The 16,985-nt window shown below is 41.9% G+C and overlaps 1 protein-coding gene across 1 annotated transcript in view; it reads right to left on the bottom strand.

Moving 5' to 3' along the window:
• LOC102440622 (cytochrome P450 2U1) overlaps positions 1–14,968 on the bottom strand; it is a 26,590-nt gene extending 11,622 nt beyond the window's left edge. Inside the window, exon 1 of the mRNA XM_006096588.3 lies at positions 14,418–14,968. Coding sequence (XP_006096650.1) covers positions 14,418–14,904 — 487 coding nt within the window. The 5' untranslated portion in view covers positions 14,905–14,968. The remainder of the gene's footprint in view (positions 1–14,417) is intronic.
• Positions 14,969–16,985: the final 2,017 nt, after the last annotated feature.

Raw genomic sequence — 16,985 nt, forward strand, 5'->3', positions numbered from 1 at the left:
CAAATATATATATATATATATATATATATATATATATATATTAAAAAAAACAACTCATGCCCTAACCTGTTTGGCTCAGTGGATAGAGCATTGGCCTGTGGACTGAAGGGTCCCAGGTTCGATTCTGGTCAAGGGCATGTACCTTGGTTGTGGGCACATCCCCAGTTAGGGAGTGTGCAGGAGGCAGCTGATCGATGTTTCTCTCTCATCGATGTTTCTAACTCTCTATCCCTCTCCCTTCCTCTCTGTAAAAAAAAATCAATAAAATATATTTTAAAAAAACAACAAAACTCATTTTATCATCATGCAATGCCTTCCTTATTGTTTTTTTCTTACTTTATCTTTAATATTGAAAATATTACAGATATTCCCATTTCTCCTTTTGGAGAGGTCTGCCCCCCTCCCCCATATCTCCACCAAACTATTGTCTGTGTTCATGGGCTATGCATATATGCATATAAGTTCCCTGGTTAATCTCTTCCCACCCACCCATCCACCCCACCTTCCCTCTGAGATTTGACAGTCTGTCCCATGCTTCTATGTCTCTGGGATCTATTTTGTTCAACAGTTTATTTTGTTCATTAGATTCCATATCCGTGAGATCATGTGATACATGTCTTTCTCTGACTGGCTTATTTCACTTAGCATGAGACAGGTACCTCCATTCTGTCTCAAAGGGTAAGATATCTTTTTTACAGCTGCATAGTATTCCATGATATAAATGTACCACAGCTTTTCTATCCACTCATCTACTGATGGGCACTTGGTCTATTTCCAGATCTTAGCTATTGTAAATTGCACTGCTATGAACATAGGGTTGCATATATTCTTTCTGATTGATGTTTTGGGTTTCTTAGAATATATTCCTAGAAGTGGGGTCACTGGGTCAAATATCAATTCCATTTTTAATTTTTTGAGGTAACTTCATACTGTTTTCCTTAGTGGCTGCACCGGTCTGCATTCCCTCCAGCAGTGTACTAGGGTTCCCTTTTCTCCACATCCTCACCTCATTTACTGATTTGTTCATGATAGCCATTCTGACAGGTGTGAGATGATACCTCGTTGTTTTAATTTGCATCTCTCTGATGATTAGTGACTTTGAGCATTTTTTCATATCTCTTAACTATCTGTATGTCCACTTTGGAGAAGTGTCTATTTAGGTCCTTTGCCCATTTTTTAATTGGATTATTTGACTTCCTTTTGTAAAATTGTATGAGTTCCTTACATTTTTTGGAAATGAACCCCTTATCAGATGTATCATTGCCAAATACATTCTCCCATTAGGTGGGCTCCCTTTTAATTTTGTTGATGGTTTCTGTGGCTGTGCAGAAGCTTTTTATTTTTATGTAGTCCAGGGCACCTGGTCAGGCAGCCAGGTTGCGATTGCAGGCCCATCTGTCTGGGGGTCGGGGGTGGGGTGATGGGTCACGATGGCAGGGCCAGGTGCGCTAAGTCAAGATGACAGGGAAGGCAGGCCAGGCAGGCCCTGTCAACGTGGCAGGGCGATTGTCCAGGGCACTGGTTCAGGCTCGCCAGGTCATGGCGTCAGGCCCGTGCTGGGGGTGTCCGGTCTCAGCACTGGGGCCCTGCATGCCTGACTAGCATCAGGGTGCTGGGCCTCGGCTGTTCCCCACCGCCTCCTTCCAAGGAGAACCCTGAGGATCCTCCAAAATGTCAAGCACTCCACTCTCAATGGGAGAAAAGCGCCCGACCAATCCGCATGAGGCCTAGCGGCTCCTCCACCAGGAGTGCCCGAACCACCCGGAGGTCCCACACTGACTGAAAGATGCCCTCCACACTCACACCCACACCATCTCTCCCTCCACACTCACACCCACACCATCTCTCCCTCCACACTCACACCCACACCATCTCTCCCTCCACACTCACACCCACACCATCTCTCCCTCCACACTCACACCCACACCATCTCTCCCTCCACACTCACACCCATACCATCTCTCCCTCCACACTCACACCCACACCATCTCTCCCTCCACACTCACACCCACACCATCTCTCCCTCCACACTCACACCCACACCATCTCTCCCTCCACACTCACACCCACACCATCTCGCCCTCCGCACTCACACCCACACCATCTCTCCCTCCACACTCAGACCCACACCATCTCTCACATGCTCTCACACACACTCTCACCCTCACTCAGGTACTACATGCCCCCATGTTGGTCCTCTGCCTTCCTTATTCTTAATAATTAAGTCTGACAAGGTATATTTTTGTCAAAAATACATCAGCTTTCCTTTTTTCAGGCATTTTCTTACTATAATCTTTTCTTTTACTTTGAATTTGAAATGAACTCTTATGTTTGGGGTATATTTCTTTTTTGGGGAGAGGATATAACTCTTTTAAAAAACATATATTTGGATTTTTTTTAAAAATACATTCTGGCCATCATTTAGCCTGTAAACTTAGTCTGCTTACATTTAAGTACTATTTCTAACATTTTGCACTTTCTACTTGTCCTACTATGTCTATTCTCTTTCCCCTCTTCCTTTCTTGCCTTCTTTTGTGTTGAGAGGAAACAGGGTGAGTGATCAACCTCCAGTTTCTAAAAAGCTCACTTAATGTCTAGTTTAATGGTCAGCAAACTACAGACCAAAGGCCAGATCCAGCCTGCTACCCTTTTTGTATTACAAGAGAGCTAAGACTAGCTTTTACATTTTTACATGGTTGAAAAAATTCAAATAATATTTTGTGGTATTGACCATCTATATCTCCACTTTGGTGAAGTATCTATTTAGATCCTTTGTGAAAAGTATATGAAATTGAAATTTCAGGGTTTATAAATAAAGTTTAACTAGAACACAGCCAGTTATTGAGTCACTGTAATTCATTTACACAATCTGCAGCTGCTTTTGCACTAAATGGCAGAATAGTCGCGACAGAGATTAGTGGTGGAGGCGGAATTTTCTCTGCCAGGGTCCAGGCCAAGACAGGCAATTGTCCTTGTTTTGCTGGTAGCCAGGTTTGTGGAGTGTTCTTTGTCCAATACACTCAGAGTTAAGCTCTTTAAGAGTTTTCTCTTTATCTAGAGCAGTGGTTCTCAACCTTCCTAATGCCGTGACCCTTTAATACAGTTCCTCATGTTGTGGTGACCCCCAACCATAAAATTATTTTTGTTGCTGCTTCATAACTGTAATTTTGCTACTGTTATGCATCGTAATGTAAATATCTTATAGGCAGGATGTATTTTCATTGTTACAAATTGAACATAATTAAAGCATAGTGATTAATCACAAAAACAATATGTAATTATATATGTGTTTTCCGATGGTCTTAGGCGACCCCTGTGAAAGGGTTGTTCGACCCCCAAAGGGGTCACGACCCACAGGTTGAGAACTGCTGATCTAGAGGTAACTGTTCATCCTGTGTAGTACAAGGCCATATCTCTCTGCCCTTGCTTCCCCAGCGCTGCATTCCTGACTGACCACGAGCTCAGTAAAACCCAATGTTCTCCAGAACATGTTATCTGTTTTCTGCAGGGGTGGGGGTGGTGATGAGGAACTGGCTAACAATTACCCTTATAGGCATTTCAAGCGATCGCTCTTTTTAACCCACTGTCTCACCCCTGTACCTCCAGTTCTTGAGCCTTTTGGAAGTTATACAGAGTAAACTGTCTCACAGTACTCTTCTCTGTAGTCGCATAAAGGTTGTCATCCCTTGCTTTATGAACTCATTTGCTAATCTTGTGTCCACTGTTTGTCTTCAGATGTTGTGGTGCAGGACTGTAAATACATTTCATCATAGGTGGAGTATAAGCTTCTGTTAAAAGTCCTTCTGGTTTGGTATGTGATTGTCAGGACCAAGAGGAATGGAAATGTTTCAATTATTCCCCAAAACAGAACTCTGCCTTTGTTTAGTAAAGTTCCATAAACTACTTCCTAGACAAACCCAGCTTAGTCACTCTTCCTGTCTTTAACCAGGGCCAAGTCTTTTGCTGCAGTCAGCATTTACTAAGCATTGTTGGGCCTCCTTTCCTTTTCTTGCAAAAATATGGTCTCACTCCACTTCAGGATTTGATACTAATTCTAACTACCATCTCATCATTTAAGATATTACATATGAGATGTCTGCTTTGTTCTCTTACTCAAGGAATTTTATTCTTCCTTTGTTAGGTCCTCAGTCTGTACTCACCATCTTTTAAATTACACACCTGTATTTCAGAAATACTTTATCCAGCAAAATACCCCTTTTCTATCAGTTTTCCCAGTATTTAGTTAGAATCTCCTGAATAAATGAGGCCCTGCATGCTTGCTACTAAGAGAACAAAGATTTAGAAGATACAGTCCTTGTTCTCAAGATGCTTACAGTCCTGTGAGGAACTGGGTAAACCAACAATCCTAATACACTGTTATATGTTGGATTGTATTGAAGTTGCATCTTGTACTGAATGTTGTATATTTTAGGTATATCGAGGTTGTAATGTAGACAGAGGATGGAACACCATATCAGCTAAGAGAAGGCAGTGCTTCTCAGAAGAAAGCTCATCTGAGCTGATATTTCATGTGTTAATAAGGATGTGCATGAAGGCACCTCTTAGAAAAATAAATAACTTTAGCAGTGTCAAAGAAGTGTTTCAAGAAGAGTTTTTGATGGTGAGCTAACAGGAATGAGGTGCAAGACAGAAGTGACCAAAGTGACAGTGCCCAAAAATGCCAGGGATGAGAGACATTGACAGAATTAATGGCCTTGGGGTTCCAAACTTTACAAAATACCCATGATGTGGATCCAGAATGACTTAGGGTCTTAGAAGTATTTGGAAGAGATTCTGGCATATCCTATCATCTCCATTATTATCCACAAAAAGCAATAGTGGTCATGAATCTATTGGTTGGGAATGACAAAAAAAAATACCCTCAAGCTAGTTTGGCAAAAAGGTCAATTAGGATGTGGAACCAAAAAACAGGAAGGGCCGAGTGTCACCACCTCATGAAACACTAAATGTCACATGACTTTTTCTTACTGCACCCAGTTTTCACTTCCTTCTGTCTGACTGACTTCTTTCCTACTGCAGACCAGCTTTTACACGAATATTAGCTATCTTAAGATGTCTATTCTCCCATTTTCACCACCAGAGAGAAAAGCCCTCTATTCTCCAAGTCCAACCTCAAAAATGCTGGGAGAGAGTTTAAACGTTTCAATCAAGTGTGCCATAGTGATAACCAATTTGGGACACCTTAAGTTCATTTTGTGGCTTGAGGTTTCCAAACTATGCCACAAGTATAAATTCTTACCCCCAAACCATGTGAGGATAGATCCCTGGTTGTGAATTCTTGAGTTCTGTGCCCAGCCCACAAAGTAACCAGTGTTACCAAGAAGTGAGATATTCTGATCAGTCCACCTTTGATCAGGGGTCTATCCCTCAACTAGTCATTGTGACCAGGGAAGAGAGTTCTTATAAAGATATGGCATCATTTGGCCCAGCCACAGTTAATGTCTACGAAAGAATGGTAGGGACAGGGTTCCTCAGACAAAGGGGGTGCTCTTGTCAAAGGAATAGATTCTATAGTTGAAACAAAAATCCACCTCAAACCAAATAAAGGTCAGGCTAAACTGACTATAAAACATCTTCACAAAGGAATACTGTATCACACTTAACTACTTTGCAGGAGAACAGATTTTTAAAAAATTTTCCCCTTTTATTTAATTTATTGGGGTGACACTGATTAACAAAATTATACGGACTTCAGGTGCACAATTCCACAACACTGTATACTATATTGTGTGTTCACCACCCAAGTTAAGTTTCCGTCCATCACCATTTCCTAGTATCCCCTCTATACCTTCCTCCACCTCCCTGCAACAATCACCATACTAATTGTCCATGTCCATGAGTACTTTCTCCTTTTTTTCTTTTTTGCTCAATCCCTCCACCACCTTCCTATCCAGCCCCCCTCCGACAGGTGTCAGCCTGCTCTCTGTCTATGAGTCTGTCACTACTTTGCTTGTTAGTTCATTTTGTTCATTAGATTCCATAGATGAGTGAAATCATGTGGTACTTATCCTTAACTGGCTTATTTCACTTAGCATAATGCTCTCCAGGTCCATCCATGCTGACAAAGGATAAGATTTCCTTCTTTTTTTACAGCTGAGAAGTATTCCATTGTGTAAATGTACCACAGCTTTTTTATCCACTTATCTACTGTCCACTGATTATAGAAGTCCACAGGGTCATAGAAGTGTTCCTCTTAGTAGGAATTCATGCTCTCTTACATAACTATTTTAAATAACTATTCTACTGCATTTACGATAAGATTCAAGTTATCTTGTTTTTCTCACTCGTTTTCAAATTCCCCACAGATGAACTTTCATTTCTATCTTCAGTTCTTCATTCTGCATCTTCTTTCCCTTCAAGGTAGCCAATACTGACAATCTATCCTGTACTTTAAAACTTCTTCATAATTTTCTTTGTCTTCCATTTATATGGCTTTGGTATTTGCCTAGAGACACATGCGGCTTTTTGGCCCCTTGAGTGTGGCTCTTCCTAAGCCTTAGGAGTACCCTAATTAAGTTAATAACAATGTACCTACCTATATAGTTTAAGTTTAAAAAATTTGGCGCTCAAAAGAAATTTCAATCATTGTACTGTTGATATTTGGTCGGCAAACTCATTAGTCAATAGAGCCAAATATCAACAGTACTTCTTCAATATAGACTCGCCCAGGCCGAAAACCAACTTCTGTGCATGGGCCACGAAGTTTCAATCACACTGTATGTGCACCCGCACGTGGTATTTTGTGGAAGAGCCACACTTAAGGGGCCAAAAAGCCGTATGTGGCTCGCGAGCCGCAGTTTGCCGACCACGGGCCTAGATTCTTGCTCCAAGTCTCTAACAGTGTCTCAAAATTAGAAATGATCTAATTTCTATCAACAGGGAAATAAATAAATAACAAAAGCTAGAAGTAAAATACTTTAAATATATGATACATAAGTTTTAAAAATACATACCAAATAAAGTTATGTACTGTTTATGAATCTGAAGCAAATCTGAGTGGTGGATAAATGAGTTTATATTGCTCTCTGAATCTTCCATTTGAAATAATTTATAATAAAAATAGAGTGCAAAAACCTTTTAGAAGAAATGGGCCACACTTAGAGTAAATCACTTCTTTGGTAGCCTTGCTTCTGAGTTTGTAATTTTATTTTCTGTTCCTGCTCAGGAAAAAAATCATATGAATTAATGAGTGTGATGGGTATAGCTGATGTAGTACATCTAATGGCCTGTCTAGCTTATGGGCTTAAAAAGAGCACCAATCTAAGTATGATATTTTGAAAAACTCAAATATAATAAGAAACCTTCCCACATTCTAGATTGTTTTGGCAATGTGTTAACTATTTCCAGCCTCTCTATGCATATCACAGTTTATGAAACATTCCCTGTCTGCTAGTCTTTAGCAGCAAAAGTATTTTTAAATATCTTGTGATAAATATTTAATAATTTATTGGCCCCTAATTCATAATATCATTTCTTTCCCCTAAAAGTCTGCACATGTTGTATCTGAACAGTTTCACATATCACAATTTTGCCATTGGAAACCTTTAGCCAAAGTTAGCTTGGGCGCTCCTCAAGTCTTGCTCAGCTGAGCCGCTCAGCCTTTTAGCTTCAGTGGCCTCGCTTTTTCATGTTGGTCATGCTGTCCATTTCTTGACCTGTGAAGTCTACTCAGAACTCATCTGCTCTTTCATTCTTTGATAAACATCTTGAAATAAACTCACATTCTCTCCTTTAATTCTACACTCTTGAAAAAGTTCCAATAAAAAAAACCTCCTCAACTGTCTAAATTTTCCTATCCAGATGATCTATTCTCTATTCCAAGTTAAGTCCACACGCATTTTCTTTGCAACATATGGTTCTTCTACTTTTTATAGTCAATCACCTTCACCAGCTACAGAAATTCTTCTCAATTCTTTCACATCCACCAGAATAAGAGCAGCATTGCCTAACACATCCTGTCTCTTAGAGCAGGGGTGGGGAAGCTTTTTTCTGCCAAGGGCCATTTGGATATTTATAACATCATTCACAGGCCATATAAAATTATCAACTTAAAAATTAGCCTGCTACATTTGGTCAAACCTTTAATTAACTCACCCCTAATGCCTGGGCAGGGTCAGAACAAATGATTTCCAGGGCCTTACACAGCCCTCTGGCTGGATGTTCCCCACCCTGTCTTAGAGGAACGGGTGCTTTAGTTGAGATGCTGAAGCACCAAGTTTCCCGAGGATCGCAGTGCTTCAAGTAAAGAGGGAGCTCATAATAATCTGTGGTCCAACTAATACTTAGAAACTGACTCATTATAAATTCTTGACCAAACTGTATATCCACCAAAAAGGACCTCAAAGAAGAAAATCTAATTCCTACCTTTAAAAATCTAGAGGAAAAGACAGACATGAAACACAAAAACTATGATGTGGTAAGTGCATCAACAAATGCTTGTATGCATGCATTCATTTCTTTATTACCTCCTCTGTGCCAATTAGTGGGGACACAGTGGTTACGAAGATGAACAAAATCTTTGCCCTCACAGAGCTCACATTCCAGTAGTAGATAGACTTGGTGATAGGCTAAATAATTTCAAAGTGTTTATCAAATGAAGTAAGCATATGATAAAATAAGTTGTGGCACTGGATAGTGTCTAAAATAGGACTAAAAGGCAACATTTGGTCTGAGAGATGACAAGGAGTCAGTCAAGTGCAAAGTTATTCTGGGCCCAAAGCAAACCCAGTGGCCTGAGGCAGTCACAACCTTGGCAGGAATCAGCTTGGTGTGCTTAGAGCAGGTTGAAATGTACAAATAAAAGGAGAGTGGGAAGAGATAAAATCAGAAAGGCAGGCAGGGGCCAGATTCTTCAGGGCACAGTAGGTCAAGTATGGAGCTGGAGGCAATTGGTTTCAGCTGGGAAGTGACATGGTTAAATACATGATTTTTAACAAGAAATCCCTTTGGCTGATATAGAGATAAAAGAGTGCTGCAGAAGCAAACAGGCTAGTTATGGGGCTTCTGAGTATCAGAGAAGAAATGATGGCAGTTTGGATGAGGATGCTAACAATGAAGATGGAAAGCAGTGGGTGGATGTAGAACACACATATGCAGTAGGAACTGATGAGAGGTCAAGTGACTGGTAGGGGGTGGGGTAGGGGTTAGAATGAAAGTGATACATACCATCATGGAGAAAAGAATAGAGCACCTCTACCTGGCAGTAGAGAAGTATCTCAGGGACCAGTTTCTCAAAGAGGTGACATTTCAGCAGGTATGGAAAAACAAAATAACAAGTGTTGTTGAGGATGTGGAGAAATTGAACCTGTCATTGCTGATGGGAATGTAAAATGGTGCAACCACTATGGAAAGCCATTATGGCACCTACTCAAAAAATTGAACAGATTTAAACTATGATCAGGCAATTCCACTTTTGGGTATATACCTAAAGAATTAAAAGCAGTGACTTGAACAAATATATATTTTTTCAACTGAGTAATTATTTATTGAGGGTCTGCTTAGTGGCTCATCAGCAAAAAGACACATTGGAAACACAATTTCAGTCATCAAATGCCCATTTCATGAAAGATACTGTCCAAGGGTGGGGAAACAAAGACGGTTAAAAGAAATCACTAGGCCAAGGATCCTGGTCTGATGAAGGAGACTGGACAAGGGGTTTGGCGGCACGGTGGGCCTGGCTGTGCGTGCAGATGCACCAAGCACTCTATTCACATTAGGTTACTTGGGAGTGGGTGTGGTATGCTCCAGGGATGGTAAAGAATGAGGCTACGAAACAAGAATGTCTGCTGAGACTCTAAGATCTGTGACAAGTTTGGTACAGCTATAAGACTAATCACCAAGATAGTCTGGATTTGAGCTGATAATAAAGACCTTTTGCAGTTTTGAGCAGAGGAGACATAATGATTGAGGGCATATATTTTGACACCACACAATCAGAAAGTGGCTGATAATGCATTATAATTACAATTTTGAGGGTGAAATACCATTATTCCTGGTTTACATAAAAATTTAAGAAGCTTGCCTAAGTTCATGCAGCTAAAGAGTGACAAAGGCAGGATTTGAACCCACTTCTAAATCCAAACCCAGAGATTTTGAGCATTTTACTGCGGTCTCAGAATCTCTAGGCCAGTGATGGCGAACCTATGACATGCGTGTCAGAGGTGACACGTGAACTCATTTTTTTGGTTGATTTTTCTTTGTTAAATGGCATTTAAATATATAAAATAAATATCAAAAATATAAATCTTTGTTTTACTATGGTTGCAAATATCAAAAAATTTCTATATGTGACACGGCACCAGAGTTAAGTTAGCGTTTTTCAAAATGCTGACACGCCGAGCTCAAAAGGTTCGCCATCACTGCTCTAGGCAGTCCACCATCTAGATTTGTGGTGTTGTTTTTTTTTAACAGATTTGACATCCTGCACCAGCTCATTTCTATACTTTAAGCTATTTAAAAATGAAAAACTGTTAACCAGTGGTGGTTTTTGCAGTGCCACTGGTGAAAGAAGGCTTAAAAGGGGAGTTTTTCAATAGGTAATACATAGTAAAATTCAAAGAACTCAAGCAAAGAGGCAAGTTCCCCCCAAACTCTATTCCCTTATATAAAGGCAAACACTATCAACCATTTCTTGTGTACAGTAAGGATTTTCTATAAATATATAATCAGCAATGACAGGTGCTTGGGAATTAAAGATGGCCACAAACTCTTATCTCCTGTCCACTCTTCTCATGGGCAGTGGAATCTCTCTCCCCTCTACCTGCATCCGGAAGAGCTTTTAACCTATAGACTACAGAAGTGACTTTTAATATCTGTTTTCATCCACTTGAAACCCAGCTGCGAGAATCCCAACCCATATGAAAAGGCCACATTAAAAGAACCAAGGTGCTTCACAACAGCCCCAGCTGAGCTCCTGGGTGACACCAGCGCCAACGGCCCCGCAGAGGGAAGCCCCAGATGGCTGTGGAACGAAAGCACAAGCTGAGCCCAGCCACCCACAGCACTTTAGGACTTGTTTGAACTAAGTTTTAAGGCCACTAGTTACACAGTGGCACACTGAAAAATGTGTTATTTTAAAAAAAAAAGATTATCCATTGTTCTTATTTTACTTACTTTCTTGGATATCTTCCAGTAAGGCCATTACATGGATGGTACAAAATTCATTCGATGTTCTTTCAATGAAATTTTGGTATTTGCCTATTTTCTACTTGTCTAAGTTCACACAGCTAAAGAGTGACAAAGGCAGGGTACAAAAAAATTCATGGACATATTACTCCATACATGTAAGAGTATATGTTTAGTTTAAAATTAGCCTCTTGTTTTCTAGAGCTACCCTGTCTGCTAATAGCCATAAGCTGCATTCACTTTCTCAATCTTACTATCTACATTTAGCTAGTGGACAGCATAGATAACATTTCTATCATTGCAGAAATTTTTACTATACAGTACTGTTCTAGAGCAGGGGTCAGGCGAAATTCCTGAAGAAGACTAACTGATATTTTAGGTTTATGGGCCATATAGTCTCTGAGAGAAATACTCTGCAATTATAATGCAAAAGCAGTCACAGACAAATGGTTGGTAAGTGAACATGATTGTATTCCAATAAACATTAAAATTGGAATTTTATATAATTTTTAGGTCACGAAATATTCTTTTGATTGCATTGAAATTACTTAGCGTATGTGCATTTTTAAGTTTATAAACTAGATTGCCACCTGACCGGTGTGGCTCCGTGGTTGAACCAGGAGATCTTGGTTCGATCCCTAGTAGGGGGTGTGCAGGAGGGAACTGATCTATGATTCTCTCTCATCATTGTTGTTTCTATCTCTCTCCCTCTCCCTTCCTCTCTGAAATCAATAAAAATATATTAAAAAAACAAAAATAAACAAAATTAGATTGCCCTCTTAATAGCATTTTGAAATGTTACTTCCTGGCATGTCGTCAGTTGTTGCCAATAAACGCTAATAAACTTTCATAATAATTTTCTACAGGTTTAAACCTTCTTACATCAACACCAAGCATGTAAGCTGATTACATGAAATAAATCTGTGTGTGTGTGTGTGTGTGTGTGTGTGTGCAGACTAATTCATTATATAATTAGTTTGTTTCTCTGGAGGAAAAATAATAAAAATAAAAACTAGATTGCCCTCTTTCAAGATTATATTACTCTGGACATATAAGTGCCTGTTTCCCCATTCCTTTAATAACTGGTATCAAATATATTTGAAAATCTGACTGCTAGAAAACGAAATCTCAATTATGGATTTTATTTGCACTAACCAAGGTTATATCATCATCTTTTAACTTTATGTGAATATTTATCATCTTTTTAACTATTCATATTGGGTTGTTGGGCTATTATGCTTTGATTTATTGGAACTGTATTAAAGAAAAATTAACCTTGGCCAACATCTTTTATCAGTTTTGTTTGGGTTTTTTCTTAACAGATATTTGTATATGTACCATGTTCATAGCAGCATTTTTTTCACAGGAGCCAAAAGGAGGAAGCACCCAACTGTCAGGGAACGAATGGGTAAACAGAATGTAATACATACATACAATGGAATATTAGTTAGTCTTAAAAAGGAAGGCAGTTCTCACACATGCTACAACATGGATGAACCTTGAAGCATTATGCTAAGTCAAATATTTCAGTCACAAAAGGACAAATACTGTATGATTACTAAATTCATAGAGACCCCCCCCAAAAAAAAGTGGTTGCCAGGGACTGGAAAAAGAGAACTGGGGTTAATATTTGTTTAATGCTCATAAGACTTCAGTTTGGCAAGCCAAAGAGAGTTTTGGAGATGATGGTGATGGTTTTCACAACAATGTGAATAACCTAATGCCAATGAACTGTAAGATTTAAAATTATTGAGTTGGCAAATTTTATATAATGTGTATTTCATCACAATCTAAAAAAACTAAAAGCAGGCAGCCATGAGATTGGAAGAGAATTCCAGGTAGAAGCAATAGCCTGTGTGAAGGCATGGAGAGGGTGAGGTTTGAACTGTGACTTCAGTTTTTCAATGAGACATTTAGAATATTACGATCACCACTAGAGGCTTGGTGCACGAAATTAATGCACGGGGGGCGGAGAAGGGGTCCCTCAGCCCAGCCTGTGCCCTCTCGCAGTCCGGGAGCCCTCGGGGGATGTCCGACTGATGGCTTAGGCCTGCTCCTGGACATCCTTAGCACTGCCATGGAGGCAGAAGAGGCTCCCACCACTGCCACTGTGCTCGCCGGCCGTGAGCCCAGCTCTGTGCTGAGTATCTGCCCCCTGGTGGTCAGTGCATGTCATACTGACCGGTCATTCAGCTGTTTGGTCTATTTGCATATTAGCCTTTTGTTATATAGGATTACTACTATTCATTTAGAATCCTGATGCAAAAGTCTGGCTTCCTCAGATTCTAAAATACCTAGGTCTCTTTATGCCAAATTCCAGAGACAGTAAGTAGCAGTTCACTTCCTTAATAAATACTTACTGAACATTTACTGTGTGCCAGGCACATAGGACTTACCCTGTCCTCCTGGATGTCAGTCTAGTGGTGAGACTCACATCCTGGCCCCAAGTCACAAAATTATGGAGCCTCAGTTTTGGTAAGTGCAGTAAAGGAAAAATACTTGTACAATGAAATTGTTCTAAAAAGGAAGCTTAATTTTTGGAGAAGCAGTGAGGAAAAAAAGCCTCCCTGAGGAAACATTTAATATCTACAAAGGAGTGACTCAGAGAAAAAAAAAAGTCTGGGAACTATGTTAGCCAATAGGACAAAGGGAGGGGAAGACTGATGAAGGGCAATAAATAAACAGGGAAATAAATAAATAAATAGGTGGATGGGTGGAGTTAGAGGAAAAGTAAATGTGATATTTTATTGAAACAATGTGTTTCGTTTCCTAACCTGGAAAAATTGCCCAAGTTAGACTCCAATAGGCAGGAATCACAGTGGCTACAAATTCAGTGTATTAAGTTTGCCAATAGGCTCCTAAAGGGTTTTTCTGGACTTTCTATTCTTAAACTCTTGCACGCAAAAACTCAGAAGGTGAAAAGGATCCAAGTTTTTTCCCCCGGGACAGGGCCTGAAGAGTGAGGCTTGGTTCTGGGAAGGAGAGAATTCCCCTGGAGAGATGCAGCCAGGCTTCACACTTTGTTGTCACCCCTGTCCCTCCCATTACCCTTCCTCCTGATCTTGAAATATGAACGAGTAATCCATCAGCTACAGTTGAATGGCATCTTAAAGGCTACGGAAAAGGGAGGCACTGCCGCCCTCCTACCTCGCCCCCCCCCCTACCCCGCCCCCGACTGGGATGCAGGAATGCCCGGCGGGGTGCGTGCGGCTGGCGGGGGCACAGGTCCGCCACAAGTCCCCGGACACCTGAGGCTCCCGGGCCCAGCTCACCCTTCTCCTTGGTCACTTGGGAGACCAGCGGCATATGTGGACGGTCGCTGAAGGCCTCGGCCTGCTGCACCAGCGCCTCGCGCACGCTGTGGAAGTCATTGAGGACGACCACCATGTAGGGGCCCACGAAGAAGCTATAGATGTTGCCATAGACTCGGGCCAGATTGGTCAGCAGCACCTGCGAGGCCGGCGTGGAGGGGTCTAAGTCTGGGATATTCTTCCCGAACTTGGTCCAGCTCCTCCCGCGGAGGAAGGGCGGCAGCAGCACGAAGCCGAAGTTGCCCACCACCGGCCAGGGCGTGGGCCCGGGAGGGATGCCCTGTGGCCGGCACCGCCTCACCCAGCTCCACCCGAGCAGCGCGGCCAGGCCGAGCAGCAGCAGCGCGCCGCCGGTGGGGTCCAGCCTCAGCAGCCCCAGGGGCGCGGGCAGGAGACTCAGGGGCCAGGGCGAGCCCTCGGGGGGCGGTGGCGGCGCGGCGGCGGCCATGGCCCGTGCAGGGCGGCCTTGGCGTTCTCCCCGCAGCCCCAAGGAGAGCGCGCTCCTCGCCGCTGCCCGCCGGGAACCGAGGCCTTAACCAGAACCGGGGAGGGCGGAGCGGCGGAGGGCGCCGGGATTGGCCGGCCTCTGGCTCTCTCCCACCTCCTAAAAGGGGACGCGCCGCCTCCCTGCAGGAGAGGTCTGCGGACGAGGGGGGGCGCGCAGTCTGCAAGTTTGGTCTCTAATGGCTGTAGCGCCCCTCCTTTGGGCCCGGCGTGGCTGTGGCAGCTCCGGAAAACAAAGATGCTGGCTGCGCGTTCTTGCGCTCTGATTGGCTGCTGGGCCTCCTTAGGTCACTCGTTTGTATATGGAGTGTATACATCTGGCGGGGACCCTAGGCCCCTGAGGTGACTCGGCCTCCACCCGCAGCTCCACCCTGAGCTGGGAGGGGGAGTTTCCGCCCCAGGCCCGGGAGCCAGAAGACTAGGCTACTCTTTATCCAGATCGGGATGTGCAGTCCAAAAGGACCCTTTCCTCTTCCCAGAGACCGGAGGAGGACGATGACGCAAACGCAATGTGTTAAATTTGTAGGTGTAGGTGGCCAAGCTACGCGAAAGATAGGTAGTGGGGGGGTGTGGGTGGTGGTGGTGGTGGTGGTGGGGGGGGGGTCATGGAGTCAAGTTCTTAGAACTTGCCAGGGTCGGGGCAGCCTCTTTTTGCGGAGAGTGAACGCTCAGAGTTCGTTTTAGCCCGTGGCCTGGGTAAAGCACACGACCTATTTTAGGAACTTGCTTTAAGAAGCTGATGATATAAAGAGAAAATTAATAGGGTAAGGAAGGGTGACGACATTATTATTGATGTGAGGTTAAGACATTATATGAGAATTGTGTAATAATTTTAAGACAAAAGTCTATCTTCTAATCTTTCATCATAATGGCTTCTAGGTACTTTCCTTTTACCTCTTCTACGGGCTAAATCCTCTGGTTTTATTTTATTTTATCTATTGAAAGGTCAGTTTCATATGAATCATCTTAATTGATCATCATGAACAAACCTGTTTCCTTATTTCTGATTATTTTGTATCCTGCACACACTGAAAGGCTGAACACCATGCTGTACTTACAAAAGTGCGACCAAAGCATAGTGAGCCTCCTTTATTTGTTCTGTGACCCTTTCTGTTTTCTATAAGCCAGGAAGCTATGCTAACTTTCGAGTCTACTCTGTTCTAATACTATTTTTGCCATGTTCTTCATAAGTCATTTGAAGCTTAATAAAAAAAACACCTCATATCTTCTGTAATTAACCATTAATTTTAGATTACTTTTCTCATTTTTTTGAATTTGGAGAATTTTTAACATTTAAACTATGGTACTTGTTTGCAGATAAGAACTTCAACATGTCATCTGATTCTCTTCATGGCCTTGCTCTCTTAAATAGTAGCCAATAACATCTTTCCTTACAAGCAACTTACATTCACAAATGATTTTAAAATAGTCGAAGATGTGACTAATTTTCATCCCTAACAGACACCCTCTTGTTATAATTGCATTGATAGCATTTTCTTAAATAATCTCTCTCTTTTTTTTTCCGTTAGATCTGTCATGCAGTTAGGAAGTGTTATAGGCTGAATTATGTGCCCCCAAAATTTATATGTGGAAGTCCTAAACCCCCAGTACCTCAGAATGTGACTGTGTTTGGAGACAGGGTCCATAGAGAGCTAATTAAGGTAAAATGAGGTCGCAGGAGTGGACCTTAATTCAATATAACTGTTGTTCTTATAGCAAGAGATTAGGGCACATGTTCACAAAAGGAAGGCCATCTGCCAGCCAAGAAGAGGCCTCAGAAGAGACCAACCCTGCCAGCCCCTTGCTCTTAGACTTCCAGTCTCTAGACAGTGAAGACATTCATTTCTGTTGAAGCCACCACGTCTGTGTACTTTGTCACGGCAGCCCTAGCTAACTAATACCGAAAGCTACATTGTGCACAATGCTATTTTAAACGTGAAGCCACTGGCTCATACAGTGCTCCTTAAGGATGGATTTCTCCAAATTGTATTCAGGGCTTTCTTATCAGAAAAAAGAATACTTTCT

Source organism: Myotis lucifugus, unplaced genomic scaffold (assembly GCF_000147115.1).
Source record: "Myotis lucifugus unplaced genomic scaffold, Myoluc2.0 scaffold_182, whole genome shotgun sequence".
NCBI lineage: Eukaryota > Metazoa > Chordata > Mammalia > Chiroptera > Vespertilionidae > Myotis > Myotis lucifugus.